Consider the following 19075-nt stretch of genomic DNA (forward strand, 5'->3'; position numbering starts at 1 on the left):
AATGCCAGGTAGATTTCCTTCCTTTTTTAAAAAAATATATTTTATTTTAAAAGCAAGATTTCATTTTTTTCCATTTGAAATCTTTGTTTACAGATCTAGTGGTTAGAGTGAGCACATTTTCTATCCCAAAAGTTTCAGTCTTGATATGGAGAGACCTATAACAGCAAACTTTTGAGTACTCTTGCTGTAGACCAAAAAAATCCTTCCCACATCCCAATTTTCAGTGAGGAACAACGTTCAAAATTCTTAGAATTTCTGTCCATCAACAAAAATCTTGCCTCCCCCCCCCCCATCTCTGTTTTTCCTCCCTATTTTACAAATTGCTGGTGCTCCTTCTTCTGCAAAAAAAAAATGACAACTGATATTTTGGTTAGCACTACCAGGCAACTCCCCTTACAGCAAGAGTGAAGCCCTGTTGACAACATCACTTTTGTCATTTTAAAGATGGTTGCTATAACTGTTTCCAAAGAAGCCTCAGGGAAGCTTTCAGGGGAATCTGCCAATTACTGCTCACTGTGGTTAGAATAGTTCCCTTCCAGCTTTTGCCTGTTTTGATTTCCATGGGGAATGCAGTTCTTGAGCTAAACTATGGGAGACAATTATGTCCTTTGATACCCGAAGGAGTTGTCCTGGGGAAACTACATTCCCCAGAGTCCTGCACTATTTCAAAAGTTTTGCAGTGTATACATTTTTAGCCAGCCCCTGTGGAAAGCCTCCTTTTCCTTCAGGTGGGGCTTTGTTTATGCTCTTCTCAATCCAGTTGATACAGGGAGCCCGTGAACCTTGTAGCTCTACAGTTCCTATGCACAAAGTAACTTAGGAGAAGAGTGGGAAACCCTTTTCATGAGCAACTTGCAAAGAACATTTTATATTAAGCTTTCTCTCTATATCAGATACACTTTAACATAATTCAGTACTGTGATTCTTCAGCTGCCATTGCTTCATCCTGTGGAATCTTAAGATTCTTAGTTTGGGCAGAGTCATTCTAGCTGAAAATGTCAAATGCCCCTCCATAAACTGGAAAGCTCAGGATTCCATAGGATGTTGACACATTAGTTAAATAGGATCACGGTATTGTAAATGCATAGCATGAAAATGCCTCAGGTCAAGTGATTTTTCCCAGAATGCTCAGTTCTCACTCAGGCACTAGTTTCCTGGATGATTCCCGTTATTACGTAGTGCATTTGCAGGCAGACAGCAGATGGCAAACAGTCTTTCATTTAGGACCCAATTTGTATGTTATCAAGCAAACAGTAGCTGGGGAAAATATTTTTCCTGCATTTCATTCTCTTTCTGTCACTGACGTTTCCAGAGGTTTATTCTCCTATGGAAAGTCTGACAAACAAGTTGACCCTACAGTAAGGGATTACTTTGTTGCACATTGATCTGTTGTATTTAATTTGGAAGGGTACATTGAGTGACCCTCATCTGGTTGGAGCTCTTTGGCATCACTCAAGTAACATGAAAACTAAAAACAGGCCATCTAATGTATAGTGGCTGCCGTAGTAAACTGCCAGTGTAGGAATGGGCTATAGTATGTCTTTGCTCATGCCTCTCTCACACTGTGCAGAATCAATCCCTAGGCATATAAATATATGCTTAGAGATGCAGTGCACATAGTGTTCTTGTGCACCCAGTTTCCCCACAATTTACCTATTGGGCATATTGCCAGCCATCAGAATGCATTTGTCAACTCAGCAAATCACTCCCAGTGACAGCGTAGCTTTGGCCTTTATGAGGTTGCTGACCCAGAGAGTGGGGTTGTTCAGCTCCACTATGCCAGCTTTCTCCAAACCCAATGTCCTCCAGATGTCTTGAAATACAACCCCTAGAAACACCTACTAAGCTGGAGTTGTACTCTTAACATATCCAGAAGGCACCAAGTTAGGGCAACCTGTTATATGTTATGTGAAAGCCTACTTTCAGCGCTCTGTGTTTCTGCTTTGTGATATTAGAGGCCCAGCTATACTTAGAAAAGGCCTAAGGAGAGTGCAGAATGAGAGAGGAAAACATTTCCTCCACCCCTTTTGGTTTCAAGAGGTGCCATTCAGAGTACTGTGTGAGTGGGGTTTCTTTCCCTAATTGCATGCCATTACTACCGTAGTTCTTTCCTTCCAACCAGGCTGTACACACATATTAGCCAAGCTACCCAGTTTGCTGCACTGTGAAGCAGAATCTTCTGGTACTTCTGAGGACTTCTTGTATCTTCTGTCACTCTTGGAGACTTCTACTGTTTTCTGGAAGAATTACTGACACATGCATTCATGTTGATGTCATTGTGACCAGGCAATGTTCCAGCCTTTCAAAGAGCAAGAAAATAATGGCTTTTTCACAGAGGGTTTGGTACTCATTCCTGATGCAGGTCTCACTAGATCACTGTGCATCGAAATGCACTTTCTTGGTGCTTCCCAGTTCCCTTCCTAAACTGTTACACCTAAAAGTGGAGGACAAATTTCTCTACATATTTTAGACTAGCCCGCTCATTACCCCTGCTCTCAGCTATACTGATTAGGTCAGATTGGTGTCACACAATATCAGGTCTACTTGTAATATTGGCCAGATCTATGAAGAATGAGTGGATCAAGGCCTGAATAGACCTGGTTTCAAATCCCCACTCAGACTGGAAAGACATTGGTCAGGCTCTGAGATTATGGCTGGCCCACCTCACAAAACTCTTAGGAAAAAAAACAAGGAAGGGAGGGGACCATGTATGTCATCATATTTTTGACAGACAGTTATGTACATAATAGTAATATTTTCCTTTTTTTAGTTGATGAAGATGCTGCTGTCAACAGGATTGCGTAAGTTTCTCCCTTTCCTTCCTCACTCCTACTGCTGACCTACTCAACACTTTTTTGTTTCCTCCTGCTGCTATATTGCTATTGTCATAGTCTTCTGTGTATCCTTTTGTTTGTCTTTTTAAATAGAAGTTTGAAACAAAACTAGATGGGACTGCAAATGCCTAAATAGGGCCTACCATTGAATTCTACCTCTTCGTTTAACTAATTGATAAAAGTATCTGCAGAATGAGATTTGCAGTGGCTGTAGCTCGGGTGGGTGTGCGTGCATGCATGCTCAAGGAAACTTTTTGAAATTGTTTCCTGTTCTTTTGTGTGTGGCAGGAAAAGACTCCTTAAGATGAGAGACCATATTTGGCTTCTCTGGCTATGTAGAAGGCAATGTTTTTTTTATGGTGAAAAGGGAATTGCTTTGGCTTGAAGAGATGGTGGTGGTGGAGAATGGAAACAGCTGCAAATCATGTGTTTTAGTCCTCTTTCCTTCCTTTCTTTGCCCTGTCCCCCAGGTTGTGGCTGTGCACCTTCACCTTAGCCGTCTCTCTTGGGGCTGTTCTCCTGCTACCTTTCTCCATCATCAGCAATGAAGTTCTCCTCTCCTTCCCACAAAACTACTATATCCAGTGGCTGAATGGCTCCCTCATCCATGGTAAGTGGAGCCTTCTGCATTAATTTTGTTTTTGATTCTAAGCATTTATTGTGGGATGTGTGAATAACTCCACCTAAGAGTGATCTACAACAGGTTCAAACATGAACACAAATATTTGTAGTGAAATGAATTGGTTAGTAAAAATGTAACCAGAACCTGAATTTCCATCAGGAAATGCTTTTCTTACTAAAAACCCTCCAACAACAACCCACCTTCAGCCAGTGCAAAACAAAACACACAGTCAAGCCAAAAGGGTCTTCCATAAGATGGGATCTAGTAGACCAAAGTCCTCATCCTAGTAGTTTCCAAGTAGGCCTCCATACTGGGTGGGACCATCAGGATGGAAAGGCAGAAGTGTATTCTCACATAGATGGAAGGGCCTCATGCTATTCCCAGTACACCACCATATTAGCATGTCAGCACTCTCCTCCTAGCTGACGTGCAATCAGTTCAGTCTGAAGAAAGTGTTCAAAGGTATCTCAGATTTTCACCACAGGGATGAAAGTCCAGTATGTTTGGCATTTTGGATGTGTTCTATGACCTCAGTACAAGAATATGATACAATTGTTAGAATAATTCAGAAATTTATTCTCCAAGTTTCATCTGTTTTAAGCAGAGCTTTCAGCTTTAGAGAGTAAACAAAGAGTCCAAATAAGAATCTGGTAGTGTACCTGGCATGTGGGATCCGCCTTGGAGAAGAAATAAACAAGTCCATAGAAGCTGGGCAGTTCTGTATATGAATGTGTGTTACGGATAGTGATGGACTTCAAGCACTGGTCAGATAGGAAAATTATTGTTGAAAGCCTGAACAGGATAGTAAACATATCCCTCTCTCCTTCTCTTTAGGGCTCTGGAACCTCATCTTCCTCTTTTCTAATCTCTCCCTGGTCTTCCTCATGCCTTTTGCCTACTTCTTCACAGAGTCTGAAGGTTTTGCTGGATCAAAGAAGGTACGAACCATTCTTCCATCAGATTTCTTTTCCATACTGTACTCTTAGGTTTAAAGCAGGATTACTTAATACTTTTCCATCCCTTTCTTTCCTTTACCTCTCCAGGGGATCATGGCCCGTGTATATGAGACATTTGTGGTGCTCTTATTGTTGACATTATTAATACTTGGAATGGTCTGGGTGGCTTCCGCCATTTTGGACAATGATGCTGCCAGCAGGGAATCTCTCTATGGTGAGTTTCTGGGCAAGTTCTCCCACGTGGTATTTAAGGAAACTATTTCAAGTGACATGCCTGAGGATATTTTCTCCGTATTCCCTGTCACTCTGTGCAACACAAACTCTCTAAAATGAGTGTGCTGTTGTGATGCGTGGTGAAGGCTTATGTCCATTAACCAATTCACACTTGAGCAGTTTGCTTCTTTGCGTGGAATGGGAGCCTAAGCTTTTAATTATCTATTTTAAGCAGAGTTTTCATCTTATGAGTGGGATAACCAACGAGAAAAGAGAAGAAAAATAAAATCTGTCTGGTAGAACAGGCCTTCTTCAGCCTGGCAACTGCAAGATTTATTGGGATGGAATATCAGTAGTCCTTAGCTGTTGTGGCTTTTTACTACCAGCTGATGGTGCTGGGGCTTGCAGTCTGGCCTTCCTGGAATGCTGTCGTATTGGAGAAAGCTGTGACAGAATAGCAAACTGGATGCCAAGAAACTCTTGACCTGCTCTGCCATTTAATTCCCTACCATGCCCCCCGGTAGAGGATACGACTTTGGGAACTTGCCCTCCTTTTACTATCCTTCTACTAGAAGATAAAGACAATTTTATTTTTAAAAGGATTTGTGTATACCCAGATTATGCAGAAGGGTTTTTTAGTGGCACATATGTCTGCTGTACTTCTATTCTTAGTGTCGTTTTAAAAAATGCTTATATATTGCTTATAGTTTATTTTTTTAGTTTTTTAAAAAAATCTTTTTTACCACCAGGTTTTTGGTTGTACTTTTTAAAGCTGTATTGTGAGGTGTTTTGGTCCTGTGTTAGAAAAAAGAAGTGGGGTATTCAATAAAAATAAAAACTTCTTAAAGTGTTGAGTGAAACTGCCTTTGCATTTGTATTTTCCTTTTTGCCTTTACCCTTGCAAAGTTGACGTTTTTATTTTGTCTCCCTTTCTCCCACAGACCTCTGGGAGTACTACCTCCCTTACCTCTACTCATGTATTTCCCTGTTTGGTGTACTCCTGCTCTTGTGTAAGCCTGTTGGTTTAATCTTCTATTGGGGTACCGAGGAGGGTGGGGGTGGCAGAGGAGGGAGAGGTCCTTGTAAACATTGAACAGAAAGATAAGAGGGGCTTAAGGAGTCCAGGTTTGTGGTCAAATTTGTATTTTGTTTAATTATATTTGGAGCCCCTAATGACACAGTGAGTTAAACCGCTGAACTGCTGAACTTGCTGACCGAAAGGTAGCTGGTTCAAATCTGGGGAGTGGGGTGAGCTCCCACTGTTAGCCCCAGCTTCTATCAACCTAGCAGTTCAAAACATGCAAATGTGAGTAGATCAATAGGTACCACTCCGGCGGGAAGGTAACGGCACTCCATGCAGTCATGCCAGCCACATGACCTTGGAGGCTTCTACGGACAATGCCTGCTCTTTGGCTTAGAAATGAAGATGAGCACCAGCCCCCCAAGTCAGACATGACTGGACCTTAATGTCAGGGGAAAACCTTTATCTTTACTTTACCTTAATTATGTTACATAACCAGTTTTACCTTTAAAACCAGGAGTGAGCAATCATTGCAAGTTCATTTTCCAACACTTTTTTGGGATTCTGTGAAGGAGACTTTTCCTAGTTACACTTCTTGAAGTAGAAGCTGCCTTAACATCAGGTTGAGCTATTGGAGTGGCAGAAACTCTATAAGGTTTCAGACAGAAAGTACATCTTTGCTGTCTTCTGCTCACTGAGGAATGGGAAATATGGACCATTCCATATTTTGTTGACTTCAGTTTCCATTATCCCTCTCACCACTGGTGGTGCTGACTTGCTAAGACAAATGGGTTTTGAACTCCCAACACCAAAGAGGCTACATCAGTGGTTCTCAACCTGGGGTCCCCAGATGTTTTTGGCCTACTACACCCAGAAATCCCAGCCAGTTTACCAGCTATTAGTATTTCTGGGAGTTGAAGGCCAAAAACATCTGGGGACCCCAGGTTGAGAACCACTGGGTTACATCCTCCCTGTTCCCACTTTAGCTCATCTCTCATGAGTTACCAGCCTTGTTCCTCTTAAAAGGAATTGCAGTGATTTGGGTGGATCTGAGAGAGGAAAATACTAGCACAGAAGTCTTTTGAGCCTTGAAAATTGCATTTCCTCCCTGCCAGAATGGCCAGCAATGTAAACAATTGATTAACAGGATGCGGACCATTTCACAAAGTGAATTTGGGTGTACTTGAATGCACACAGACATGTAGGACTGGATACAGATCATTGACTTTTTATGTGTATCGACTCTTAGAAAAAAATGAGAAGAAAGTGCTTTTAGAGAAGATTGCCCCACCAGCTGAAATTGTTCATGCAGGAACTCAGCTAGCTTTACCATGACTTTTTGCCAGACTATATTTATCTCTTACATGAGGGTGTGTCTGACAGGACAGGAGGTTTTTGAAACTGCCTGGAATTCAACCTGTACAGGTTCCAAGATGAATCATGTTGAAGGAAGGCTGAGCTTCAGAAAAAGTTATCTTTTCAACTTCAAGTACCAGGACTTCTTTCCGCCTTCAACCAGTATACATTTTGATCTTATATTTAGAGGGAGGAGGAGAGCTGCGATGACCAAAAGCAATGAAAAGGCCCAATCCAAAGACCTTTCACTGCTGAGTGAGATAATCTGGGAACAGATTTTTCTGGACCAGTTGTACTCCCAGTGTTGTCATGTTCTGCATCTGACCCTGTCCAAGCAAAAGGGATTTGTGGCTTTGCTGGTCTAGCAAAACAGGCGGAAGAGGAGTCTATTTTCCTGCTGAGCTATGCATTCCTTGAATGTGGAGAACAGCACCCTCTGCTGGCAAATGGGCTCATGACAAATATTGATGTTCCCTTTCTTTCTGTGCTCCCTCTCCACAGTGTGCACACCCTTTGGCCTGTCTCGTATGTTCACAGTCACAGGGACGCTGCTGGTGAAGCCCAGGGTAAGAGCAGAGATCATTTCAAGACATACCAATGCTAGTAAAAAAAAAATGGGGTAAATGGGAGAAAGTATAGGGGGGAGCCTGTAAATTGCTCATTACTAGCAAAGGTATTTAGCTGGGCAGGAGGTGGGAATAATGCGAGGATCAGAGGAGAAGAACCTCTGGCATCTAAGTCTGATCCAGTTCACAGAAATTTCTATCTGCCTTATTGAGTGTGTGGTGAATGAGGGTCCTGCAATGTGGGGAAATTCTGCTGTTATTTGCATTGTCTGATTGGAGATAATAGTGAGATCTTCCATCCATTTTTACTCACACATGCACGTTGGCCAAGCAAGGTCCTGAGTAAGTTAGGCTCTTGAACTCAAGAGGATATGGTAGGAGCAACATTGTCTCATGCTGCATAGTTCAGTCAGCTGCGATGTTCTTCCCATGTGGAAGAGCTCACAGTGTGGATGAAGCCAAGTCCCAGCTGAGCTGCTTGAGAGTGAATTACACTAGAGTATGTGACTTTTGTGTCTGGGACACATGTACACTCATGTCATGGTACCAAGCACGGGGAAGAATCCAGTTACTCAGTGAACTTTTGTTCATCTTAAATCTAGACATGCCGACTGGCAGACATAAAGTTTTAAGGCTGTGGAAACTCTACTTCTTTGGGCTGGAACTCACAGATCTTACTGGGATAACTTGGGAGATTCCAGAAGTTATGGTCCAAAGGAGTATTTTTTAAAGCTCTGAGAAAAGTTGCACAAGGCTACACTCTAGTATATGGCTTTGAAGACCTTTGTGTTTATGACAGTGCCCTTCTTCCTCCTGCAGTGAAAATTAAGATGGCCTACCTGAGGTTTTCTAGGAGTCACCCATCTGGGCCCTGATCAAGACCTAAATCTGTTTAGTTTTAGGAAGGCTGTGAAGCCTTTGCCTTCAGGATTTAGTAGAGTTAGAGGTGGAGTGGGGGAGAGCATAGGACCATCATCTGTTGTTGAGCATTTCTGGTTATCCAAGAGGATCTAAGGCTCTTTGCCTTAGGGAAAGAGTTAGATCTGTGTCTTCTGTGAGTCAAAATAAATGTTCAATTCTAAAAACTGCTGCCATGCTATACCCATACAGTAGGCATGGGCAAACTTTGGCCCCCCAGGTGTTTTAGACTTCAACCCCACAATTCCTAATAGCAGGTAGGCTGGCTGGGGTTTCTGGGAGTTGAAGTCCAAAACACCAGGAGGACCAAAGTTTGCCCATGCCTGCCACATAGTATCCAGAAAGATCCAACTCAGTTGCCAAATAAAATACAAATGTAAACCACAAAGTTTTTAGCCCTTGATACTGTGCTGTTTGTGCTTCTCTTTTGGGACAAGGGCTTGAAAGAAGGGGATTAAGCAAGAGTGTCATGATCCAGGGAGTATTGTGGAAGATTGAGTAAATGTTCTGCCTTCCTGCTCATGTCTTGTGTTCTAATAAGTGTCTGAAAGAGGACAGTCTTGTCCACAGTGTTGGTTTGTGGAATTCTTGATTGTCAGGTATCTGATACATTTCTCTTCCCATCTAGCTACTGGAAGATTTAGATGAGCAGCTGAACTGCACAGGATTTGAAGAGGCGGCCATCTCTCGTAAGATCAAGTCTGGTAAGCAGCCACCCAGACTGGAGGAAGACAAGACTTATGTGGACTTGACCAATCTTTAGCATTCAAATGAGGAATCTTTGGACCTCCAAGTGTTTTGGAATTCAGTTCTCACAAGCTCTTGACAGCATGGCCAGTGGTTAACAGCTTGTGGGATTGCAGTCTCAAATATCTGGAAGGTGATTCCTCACTTCAGTCCTACTGTTTTGAAAGTCTGGAAAATCTGGAAAGTCACTTCAGTCCTACTGTTTTGAAAGTCTGGAATGTTTTGAAAGTCTGGAAAGTCTTTGAAAGCCAGATTCCTCTTCCTTTTGATCCTGATTCTATTTTTTAAATAAACTTTCCTTTCTTTCTATCTCTACATTGAACAGGGAAAACTTCCTGCTGGCTCAGCTTTGACATGGAAGTGTTGAGACAACAATATCTGGCAATTCACGCACATCGCATAACGCTGGGTAAGAATAAAGCGGAGTGGGAAAAGGAATTGGACCCAACCTTTCTATCTATATAGAGTAGCCTCACCTAACTTGATACCCTCCTAATGTGTTGGGTAACAGTCCTGATCATTGCCCAAAGTTCTTCTGGCTGATGTAGCTTGTAGTCCAACAAATCAGGAGGGCACCAGGTAGCTAGTATGTATTTTGTTCTGCTGAGACAATGGGAATCAGGACTTTCTTACAGTTACAGTTTTAAAAATGAAAAAATATTAATGTTTGTGTCAAAGAGAAGCTGTTTTGTTGCTTGGATGAATTAGGTTGATAAAGCAAGTTTGTGTTAATGGTACCTTTGATCAATTTTAAGATAGGTCAAGAAAGCTATAAGAGTACTCAGTTGTCTATCTGCATTCAGGCATGCATCTTCCTTTAAGACAGTTTGGCAAGCTGTTACACTTCTAGCCAGTCGTTTTGCATCTTTTGATTTTGACAGAAACGCGCCGCAAAGCTTCAGCCTGGCAACGGAATTTGGGCTACCCATTGGCCATGTTGTCTTTGCTATCTCTGACGGTAAGTGTGGTTACTCCCTGATGGTAAATGCTGAGACAAAAATCAGCAAGGAAAGTTCTTTGGAATACATACAGTCTTTCATGTTTATTACCTAGTCCATTTCATAGCATTATCATCATAATCCTCCAATACTGTTTGGAAAATTACTATTCTAAAGCTTTTCCCGTGGTGTGCAGCTGCCTTGCGTGGATTAGGGAGGGTTGAAAATGGCAATACACTTTCATTTTGCATGTTAGAAAGGGGACAGAATGATTAGATCAGTGGTTCTCAACCTGTGGGTCCCCGGATGTTTTGGCCTTCAACTCCCAGAAATCCTAACAGCCGCTAAACTGGCTGGGATTTCTGGGAGTTATAGGCCAAAACACCTGGGGACTCACAGGTTGAGAACCACTGTGTTAGGGAGACATCCTGTTTATGGCTATATATCTGTAAGCTGTATGAATATCAAGGTTCCAATTTTAGCTCTGTTAGCTGCTGATAATCCTCTTTTCTGTGGATTTGGCTAATTCTTTTTTCTAAACCATAGTAAGATAGCAGTTGAATTAAGAGCACATAAATCAACACTTTTTAAATTCCTCTAGATATAGAAAACTGAAAATAAAGGTTTTCCCACACAACAGAGCAAAGAGGTGTTCGGTGTAACTCTGGAGTAGCAGCAAGAGTTTTGTTGTTACAGCAAACTCAGGTGGCTCTGCTTGAAAAGGTGTGTGTGATGTCTAGTTCAGCCTTAGACAGAGAAGCCTCTGGGAGGCAACAAGGAGCCACACTATGGAGGAAGCTTTATAAAAACTTCACAACACATGGTTTGAAGCAAGTGTCCATTGTTGAGTTTCTGTGGAAATGAGGGTCAGATTTAGTGTTAAGGAATTAATTTACTCAATAATTTGCATTAATATATACCCAAAAGGATAGTTGTACTTGTTGAAAAGATTTCTGCAGATTTAACTGTGTAGGACTGGGACTTAAGGTGCTGTTTTAAGATCTCTCCCCCTCCCCTACCTGGTTGGCTTTTGCAGGGCATCTCTGTTCTTGTTGTCTGTTTCCATGTTTTGGAGCTGTTGCTGGATGATGCTGCAATGCCGAGAGGAATCCAGGTGAGAAAAAAAAGGAATCACTTGTCATTCCTTTAGCTGCTATCTCTGCTACATTTGTTTTTCTGTATATAAAATATGGAGGATGGGTCAAAAGTGACAAAGGGGTCCTATATATACTGTATAGGATGCTATGGTATTGTAAATTAAAAAGAAGAAAAAATAAAGGTGTGATTAAATATTGAAGCCCCTTTGTGACCTTTGGCCCTCCTGTAGATTTAAAACCTTCATGAGCCCTCATGAATAAAAACTACTCTAGAAATGGTAATCTCCCTCCTTTGCATTCATTCAGAACTGTGTGTTTTCTCAGTGCTAAGAAAAACCAAATGTGGGCTGAAGATAAACTGAGTCCTGGAACTTGTATAAATTGTATACATTATTGGCATAAAATATTTTGGTTAAGCAGATTAGTTAATGCCTGCACCATCATACAAGCAGACTTCTTCTCATCCATTGGAGCTCTCTGTTTCTGGAGGCCTTTAAATAGAGGTTGGATGGGCATCTTTCAGGAGTGCTTTGGTTGTGTATTCCTTCACAGCAAGGGATTGTACTAGATAGTTCTTTTGTTCTCTTAAAACTCCTCCATGAACCTCTCCCATCTTTAAATCCAGAGAATCTTCAGAGTAGATTTGAGGGTGAATGGAAGATGGGATGGAGGGCATCTCTTCCTGTTCTGCTGGTGGAAGAAGGCCTCTCATCAAGGCTAGATGTGAACAATGTTTGGCTCTTCAGATTTTGTTTGATTGCATCATTGTGCCCAGCCGGCAGCATCATTGGCAAGGAATCGTGTGAATTGTAGTGCAACAACTTCTGGAGGGCTCTGTGTTCCCTAGCTTTGGTTATCTACACTGCTGGCCATAAAGTTTTGAAATCTAAAAATAAATGGGAGGGCACTGCTAGTGTGCCACATAGGGGTTTGGTTTTTAATTTCAGAATTCAAGTTCTTCCAACATACATACATACACACAGATAACTTCTGTACCTGTCTAGCTGTGAAGGAAAAAATGAATCCAGAAGGATTCTAGGGAGTTATTCATTCAGTTTCTTTTTTCTTTCTTCCCCCCCAGTTTATGTTTCTTTTTGTTCCTTCCCTTCACAGGATGCACCGCTGGGGAAAGTTTCCTTTTCTGTCTTTGGCTCTTTTGGAGCAGCTTTGCAGGTGATCCTGATATTGTATCCTTTGGCACCACCTTTTGGGATGTGAATGTTGCTAGGAAAGTTCCACTGGCAAATCCCTTCAGTTTCCATGTATGGAAACCACACTCCGCTTCTTGGGCTCTCCTAAACACTCTTCTCTGCTCTCCTCCTTTATTGCCATAGAAGTGTACCTCTGCTGCTTACCATGGTTATCAAAGTGTGCCAGGGATATTTTTCCTGCTCTTGGGAAGCCTTACCTGAACATCTGAATTGCAGCTCTTTTCCATAGCTTCTGTAGTAAATGACGGAAAAGGGTCAAAAGGTTTGATCAAAAAGGATGTGCTTGTAATTATGTATGTGTTTGTGTGTTGAAATTCTCTGTGGGAATTCTGTCATCCAGCCCACATGCTACACACCACAGAATTGCATATAAGGGATATTAGTGAGTCATGTGAATCGTACAGTTCCTACAGAATAGTTCTTACTTTGACAAGACACCATGGACAGGTTGTCTTTTCTGCAGGAGAGCTGTATACTAGCTACTATCCTGCTGATTTGGTAGAATACTGACAGCATGGCTTTGTAATACAGCACAGCCCAGTTGGCCTCACTCAGAGTGATTCTTTCCAAGTGTGACTCCAGGTAGACACCTGCTCTGGAGAAACAGCCATCCCCAAAAGCTCCATATGGATTGTCTTTCCTTCTGAGCAAAGGACTATGCAAAGGACATTTGGATGGTGGCAGTAGGGTGTGGGACTTATGGTAGCAAGTAGAGGAGTAATACGTAGCAACCCCTTTCCTCTCACCTTAGGCAACCAGGGGCTTAGTGATTCCTCCTCTGGCATTCTTTCTTAATATTCCGCTGTCTCAGCTATCTAATGGTTTCCTCTGTTGTGGGGTTCTACAGCTCCCCTCTCTTCACCAAATTACTACCTGAACGGCATGATACCGCCATGACTAAGGTAAGCCTTGCTATTGTATACAAAGCATTTGAAAATAGCCTACTCCTACTGGAAACCTCCCTTTGGGACACGCCATTGGATTAATTGCCATGATGTCATTGAATATGCTAGAAATACAGTAGTTGGCAGAAGACAAAGGGAATGTTGTTCAGAATATGGTACAGAAGTGTTGGAGTTTTCCCTCTAAAAGCGGGTCAGGATGAGGAAACCTCACCCAGAAATTGGAGAGCAGATAAGTGGTTAGTGAATGGGACTGTGAAACTCAAAGGATTGAGAGGTTGAATTGACACTGAGTGGCAACAGAGACATCCAAAGGCTTTTGCACCCAAAATATTGAAAACCTAGTTGAGAACCTAAACCATTTTAGTTCTGATACTACATATTTAGCTAGCTTCTGGTGTTAGTGAAGTGAGTGTAGGGGGAAGGGAAGGAGGAGGGGGGAGTGATCAGAAATGGAGTTTGTGCTCCTTCCTTCCTGATGGTCCTGTGGGAGGCCTTGACCACATCATGAGTAGAAGTAACTTGCAAGCCAGGGATGGTGCTGGGTAATAGGAGGATGCCAGAGGCCTCTGGCATCTCTGATCAGTGCTTGAGCTGTCAATGCCACACTGTGCTATAGATGGTCTCTCTGTACCTCTCCTGATCCCTCCCCACATGGCATCAAGAGAGTCTACAGTTCCAGGAGAGTTGCTAGTCTGAATTCTTTGGTGGCCAGAGGGAAAAAAAAAACATAATAATATGATAACCTCTATGGGTCAGTACAGTCATATGTGATCCAGGATCTACCTTTCCTTTTCTCCTCTTGGGGAAGTTCTGCCCATTTCATGGCTGGGCTGAAGAAATGATCTTAAACAAATAGCAAGATCCTAGTGTTGTGCAGGCCTATAAGGGGAAGGATGCCGACAGTGGACAGGAAGATCACAAATGGCTGTTTTTCAAGCTGTGTTTTTCCTGCAGATCATTGGGAACTGTGTCTCCCTGCTGGTGTTGAGCTCTGCACTCCCTGTTTTGTCTCGCACTTTGGGTGAGTCTCCTCCTCCACTTTGTTTATGGAATCCTCCCCAGCTTCCGGAGGCTGCCAGATTAAAGCAACTGTTTTAATCTAACTGTGGAAAATGGACTGATAGCCAGGGGTTCTATGCTTTTGAAAATGGAAGAAATAAAATCTAAATGGTGTGGGTTTAAATTATGTGGGTTCAATTATGTTTGTTTGCTTGCTTTGTATGCATATTTCCACCTCCACTTCCACTTATCTTTGGGAAGAATCTGAGTAATGACAGGATGTAGGAGATCTGTCCCCAGAAAAAGTTATTTCATTTCTGCTTTTCATTTCCAAGGCTTCAGCAGGCACTGACCTGCACTTATTTCCAGAATGATATAATTTAGAACCTTGCTTTTAAAAAAGTGGCAAGAATGCTGCACTCTGCACCTGGTTTCAGAGTCCATGTTCTTTCTCTCTCCATGTACTTATGAGATTGTAAAACGCAATGAGCTATGATGTCCCTGTAATTTATTTTTGATAAATGATCCTGTGATAAGGTCATCATAAGTTTGAAGTGACCTGAAGGCACACAACAACAGTGAAGGGACACTCGTACAGTTGTGAGGAATTGGGATAGGATAAGTGACAAGGGTATGCCCATACCCTTGTCACTTATCCTATCCCAATTCCTCACAACTGTACGAGTGTCCCTCGTACAGGGACATACCAATGGGGGATGGGCATACCAAGCCACCTTGTCTCTCTCCTGAGGAATCTGTACAAGGACCAAGTCGCAACAGTCAGAACTGACCACGGAACAACATACTGGTTCAAGATTGGGAAAGGCGTACGGCAAGGCTGCATCCTCTCACCCAACCTTTTTAACTTGTATGCAGAACACATCATGCGATGGGCGGGGCTTGATGAATGCAAAGCTGGGGTGAAAATTGCTGGAAGAAACATTAACAACCTCAGATATGCAGATGACACCACTCTGATGGCCGAAAGCGAGGAGGAGCTGAGGAGCCTTCTAATCAAGGTGAAAGAAGAAAGCGCAAAAGCTGGGTTGCAGCTAAACATCAAAAAAACCAAGATTATGGCAACAAGAATGATTGACAACTGGAAAATAGAGGGAGAAAATGTGGAGGCCGTGACAGACTTTGTATTTCTAGGTGCAAAGATTACTGCAGATGCAGACTGTGGCCAGGAAATCAGAAGACGCTTACTTCTTGGGAGGAGAGCAATGTCCAGTCTCGATAAAATAGTAAAGAGTAGAGACATCAGACTGGCAACAAATATCCGCCTAGTCAAAGCCATGGTATTCCCTGTAGTCACCTACGGATGTGAGAGCTGGACCTTAGGGAAGGCTGAGCGAAGGAAGATCGATGCTTTTGAGCTGTGGTGTTGGAGGAAAGTTCTGAGAGTGCCTTGGACTGTGAGAAGATTCAACCAGTCCATCCTCCAGGAAATAAAGCCCGACTGCTCACTGGAAGGAAGGATACTAGAGACAGAGTTGAAGTACTTTGGCCACATCATGAGGAGACAGCAAAGCCTAGAGAAGACAATTATGCTGGGGAAAGTGGAAGGCAAAAGGAAGAGGGGCCGACCAAGGGCAAGATGGATGGATGGCATCCTTGAAGTGACTGGACTGACCTTGAAGGAGCTGGGGGTGGTGACGGCCGACAGGGAGCTCTGGCGTGGGCTGGTCCATGAGGTCACGAAGAGTCGGAGACGACTGAACGAATGAACAACAACAAGTGACAAGGGCTTCAAAAATATTCAGGGGTAGACATGTGGGTTGTCTAGGAAAATCTAACAAAATTGAAAGCCCACAAGCAGCAATACAGCTTGTAGGCCCAACACCAAAGCATAACGTACATCATGCAAGCTTTCGAAACTACATTGGTTTCTTCATCAGGAAACCAATTTTAAATTATTTAAATAATTTTAAATAATTTTAAATTATTCAAGAGAAAAATTGTGGTGATGTTTATTTATTTATTTACCACACTTTTATCCCACCCTTTTCAGCCCGAAGGCAACTCAGAGTGGCAACAATTTGATGCCAAACACACAAATACATCGTTTAAAACAGGTTAAATCACATAATAAAATTCATATAAAAACAAATTAAAGCTATAAAAATCAATGACTTCCGGGTTTAAATCTATGTCCATTTGCATCATTAAGCCGTTCCAAATTTATTCACAATACTGAGTTTATCTGGTTGCAGTGAGGTTCCAAAAGCTTGCTCAAAGAGCCAGGTTTTTACTCTTTTCCTAAAGGTCAGGAGGGAGGGGGCCGATCTAATATCCTCAGGAAGGGAGTTAACACAGCCGAGGGCCAACACTGAAAAAGCCCTGTCCCTTATCCCCGCCAAGTGTGCCTGTGAGGCAGGTGGGATCGAGAGCAGGATCTCCCCAGATCATCTTAAATTCCTGGAAGGTTCATAACGGGAGACGCGTTTGGATAGGTAAGTTGGGCCGGAACTGTTTTATAGGCCAAAGCCAGCACTTTAAATTGTGCCCGGTAGCAAATTAGGAGCTAGTGGAGCTGGCGCAACAGGGGCGTTGTATGCTCCTTGAGCGCTGCTCCTGTTAGCTGGACCATTTGAAGCTTTTGAAGTTTTCAAAAGCAACCCCACATAGAGAGCGTTGCAGTAGTCTATACGGGATGTAACTAGAGTGTGGACTACTGTGGCCAAGTCAGACTTCCCAAGGTATAGGCACAGCTGATGCACAAGCTTTGACTGTGCAAATGCTCCCCTGCTCACCTCTGAAACCTGAGGTTCCAGACTCAGCGATAAGTCCAGGATCACACCCAAACTGTGAACGTGCATCTTCAGGGGCAGTGTAATCCCATCCAACACAGACTGGAACCCTATGCCCTGTTCAGCCTTACGACTGTAATCTTAACAGATTACAGGCCTACATTCTGTCTTTGACATTGTCAGTTAAGGTATTGAGGAACTTCTTTCCAAGCAGAAGCAACTCCCTTTATTGGCATGGCTAGTAGTCAGGATGAAGCAATCACAATTGTCATAATACAAGAGTGAGAGTGAACTCTGGATAACTGTACTTATGGAGGGGCTGTGTTTCTGTTAGAGATTCCCACATTTGATAAAACTATAATTAAAATAGTTCCAAGAAGATAGTTTTGTATATGTTTTGGAAAGAATTGTGTTTGCTTTGTTGTTTAATGCAAAAATCATTAGGAAAGTATGAAAAAAGATGTAGAGTGTTGAAAATTGTTAACAGATGGGTTTGAAGATGTAAATATCTGCTTTATCTTACTTTTCTTTATGTTTTTGTTTCAGGGATCACAAGATTTGACCTATTAGGTGACTTTGGAAGGTTTAACTGGCTGGGAAACTTCTACATCGTCTTTCTCTACAACATGCTGTTTGCTGGCCTGACTACTCTTTGCCTGGTGAAGAAATTTACTTGGGCAGTACAAGCTGAACTCATCAGGGCCTTTGGTAAGTAGGGTCTTTTCACCAAAGCTCTTCTACGTACACTTTGTGCTCATAATAGGAGACAAGGATCATTAAATGGGCTGATTCCAAATGTGGAGGTAACAAGTTGCAAGTAGCAGTATTCCTTTTGCATTAAGACATTCTTTTTGCAAATAACGTAAGGATTGATAGTGTTATTCATGTAAGTAGTAACCCAAAGTCTTTGCAAGTAGCAAATGTGTTACATTTTGGGACTATAAGCATATAGACCACATGTGTCAAATAAAAGACCTGTAGGCCGAATCTACCCCACCACATTGTTTCATGTGTTCCGTGAGGCGTTCAATGCCAGGACAAAATAGTTACCGTATATACTCAAGTATAAGCCGGGGTTTTCAGCCCATTTTTAGGCTGAAGAAGCCCCCCTTGGCTTATTCTCAAGTCAAGGTTATTTATTATTTTACTCTGTTATTATTTGTATTTTTATTACATGTATTATTTTACTCTATTTATTATTATTATTACATTTACATTATTTTAATATATTATTATTGTTATTACAGTTTTTTACTCTGTTTGTTATTATTATTAATAATAATAATATTACATGTATTATTTTACTGTATTATTACTGTTATTACATTTTCGTTATTTTACTCTATTATTGTTATTTCTATTACATTATTTTATTGGAAGGCTACATAAGCACATTTACATTGAAGAAGGTTAGACTAATGGTTTAATCGGAGTTGGGCAGTCTTATCTTAAATTACAGTCTTATGTAAATATCCAAAAACATTTAACCTACTGATGCCTCAATTAATGTAATTTTATTGGTATCTATTTTTATTTTGAAATGTATCACTAGCTGCTGCATTTCCCACCCTCGGCTTATACTCAAGTCAATACATTTTCCCAGTTTTTTTGTGGTAAAATTCTCAGCTTATACTCGGGTCAGCTTATACTCGAGTCTATGTGGTACATTTATACAGTCTTATAATTACGAATGGCCTTTTTGAAGGCAACCATAAGACTCATGTGACCCTTGGTGAAAATGAATTTGACACTTTTAATATTACAAACTGTTTCTTTTAAAGTTCTATTTTCTTCCTGCCAATGGGTAACTCAACAAGGCTTTAATTGTAGCAAGTTACATAGCAAATTACTTTTTAATGGTGTCTTCCATACTGGTTAGTCAACAATGAATTGAGTAAACCATAGCTAGAAGAAGAGGAGAATTGTCCCATTAGTCCTGTAT

General features: G+C 41.8%; 1 protein-coding gene across 1 annotated transcript in view; it reads left to right on the forward strand.

Annotated features, from left to right (window-relative positions):
• Positions 1 to 19075, forward strand: part of LMBR1L (limb development membrane protein 1 like) — a 41625-nt gene that overhangs the window by 19710 nt on the left and 2840 nt on the right. The window contains exons 3-16 of the mRNA XM_060763918.2: positions 2771 to 2801; positions 3305 to 3444; positions 4291 to 4394; positions 4500 to 4626; positions 5567 to 5635; positions 7504 to 7568; positions 9115 to 9190; positions 9559 to 9642; positions 10115 to 10191; positions 11208 to 11285; positions 12382 to 12455; positions 13291 to 13381; positions 14339 to 14405; positions 17680 to 17841. Coding sequence (XP_060619901.1) covers positions 2771 to 2801; positions 3305 to 3444; positions 4291 to 4394; positions 4500 to 4626; positions 5567 to 5635; positions 7504 to 7568; positions 9115 to 9190; positions 9559 to 9642; positions 10115 to 10191; positions 11208 to 11285; positions 12382 to 12455; positions 13291 to 13381; positions 14339 to 14405; positions 17680 to 17841 — 1245 coding nt within the window. The remainder of the gene's footprint in view (positions 1 to 2770; positions 2802 to 3304; positions 3445 to 4290; positions 4395 to 4499; positions 4627 to 5566; positions 5636 to 7503; positions 7569 to 9114; positions 9191 to 9558; positions 9643 to 10114; positions 10192 to 11207; positions 11286 to 12381; positions 12456 to 13290; positions 13382 to 14338; positions 14406 to 17679; positions 17842 to 19075) is intronic.

Source organism: Anolis sagrei, chromosome 2 (genome assembly GCF_037176765.1).
Source record: "Anolis sagrei isolate rAnoSag1 chromosome 2, rAnoSag1.mat, whole genome shotgun sequence".
Lineage (NCBI taxonomy): Eukaryota > Metazoa > Chordata > Lepidosauria > Squamata > Dactyloidae > Anolis > Anolis sagrei.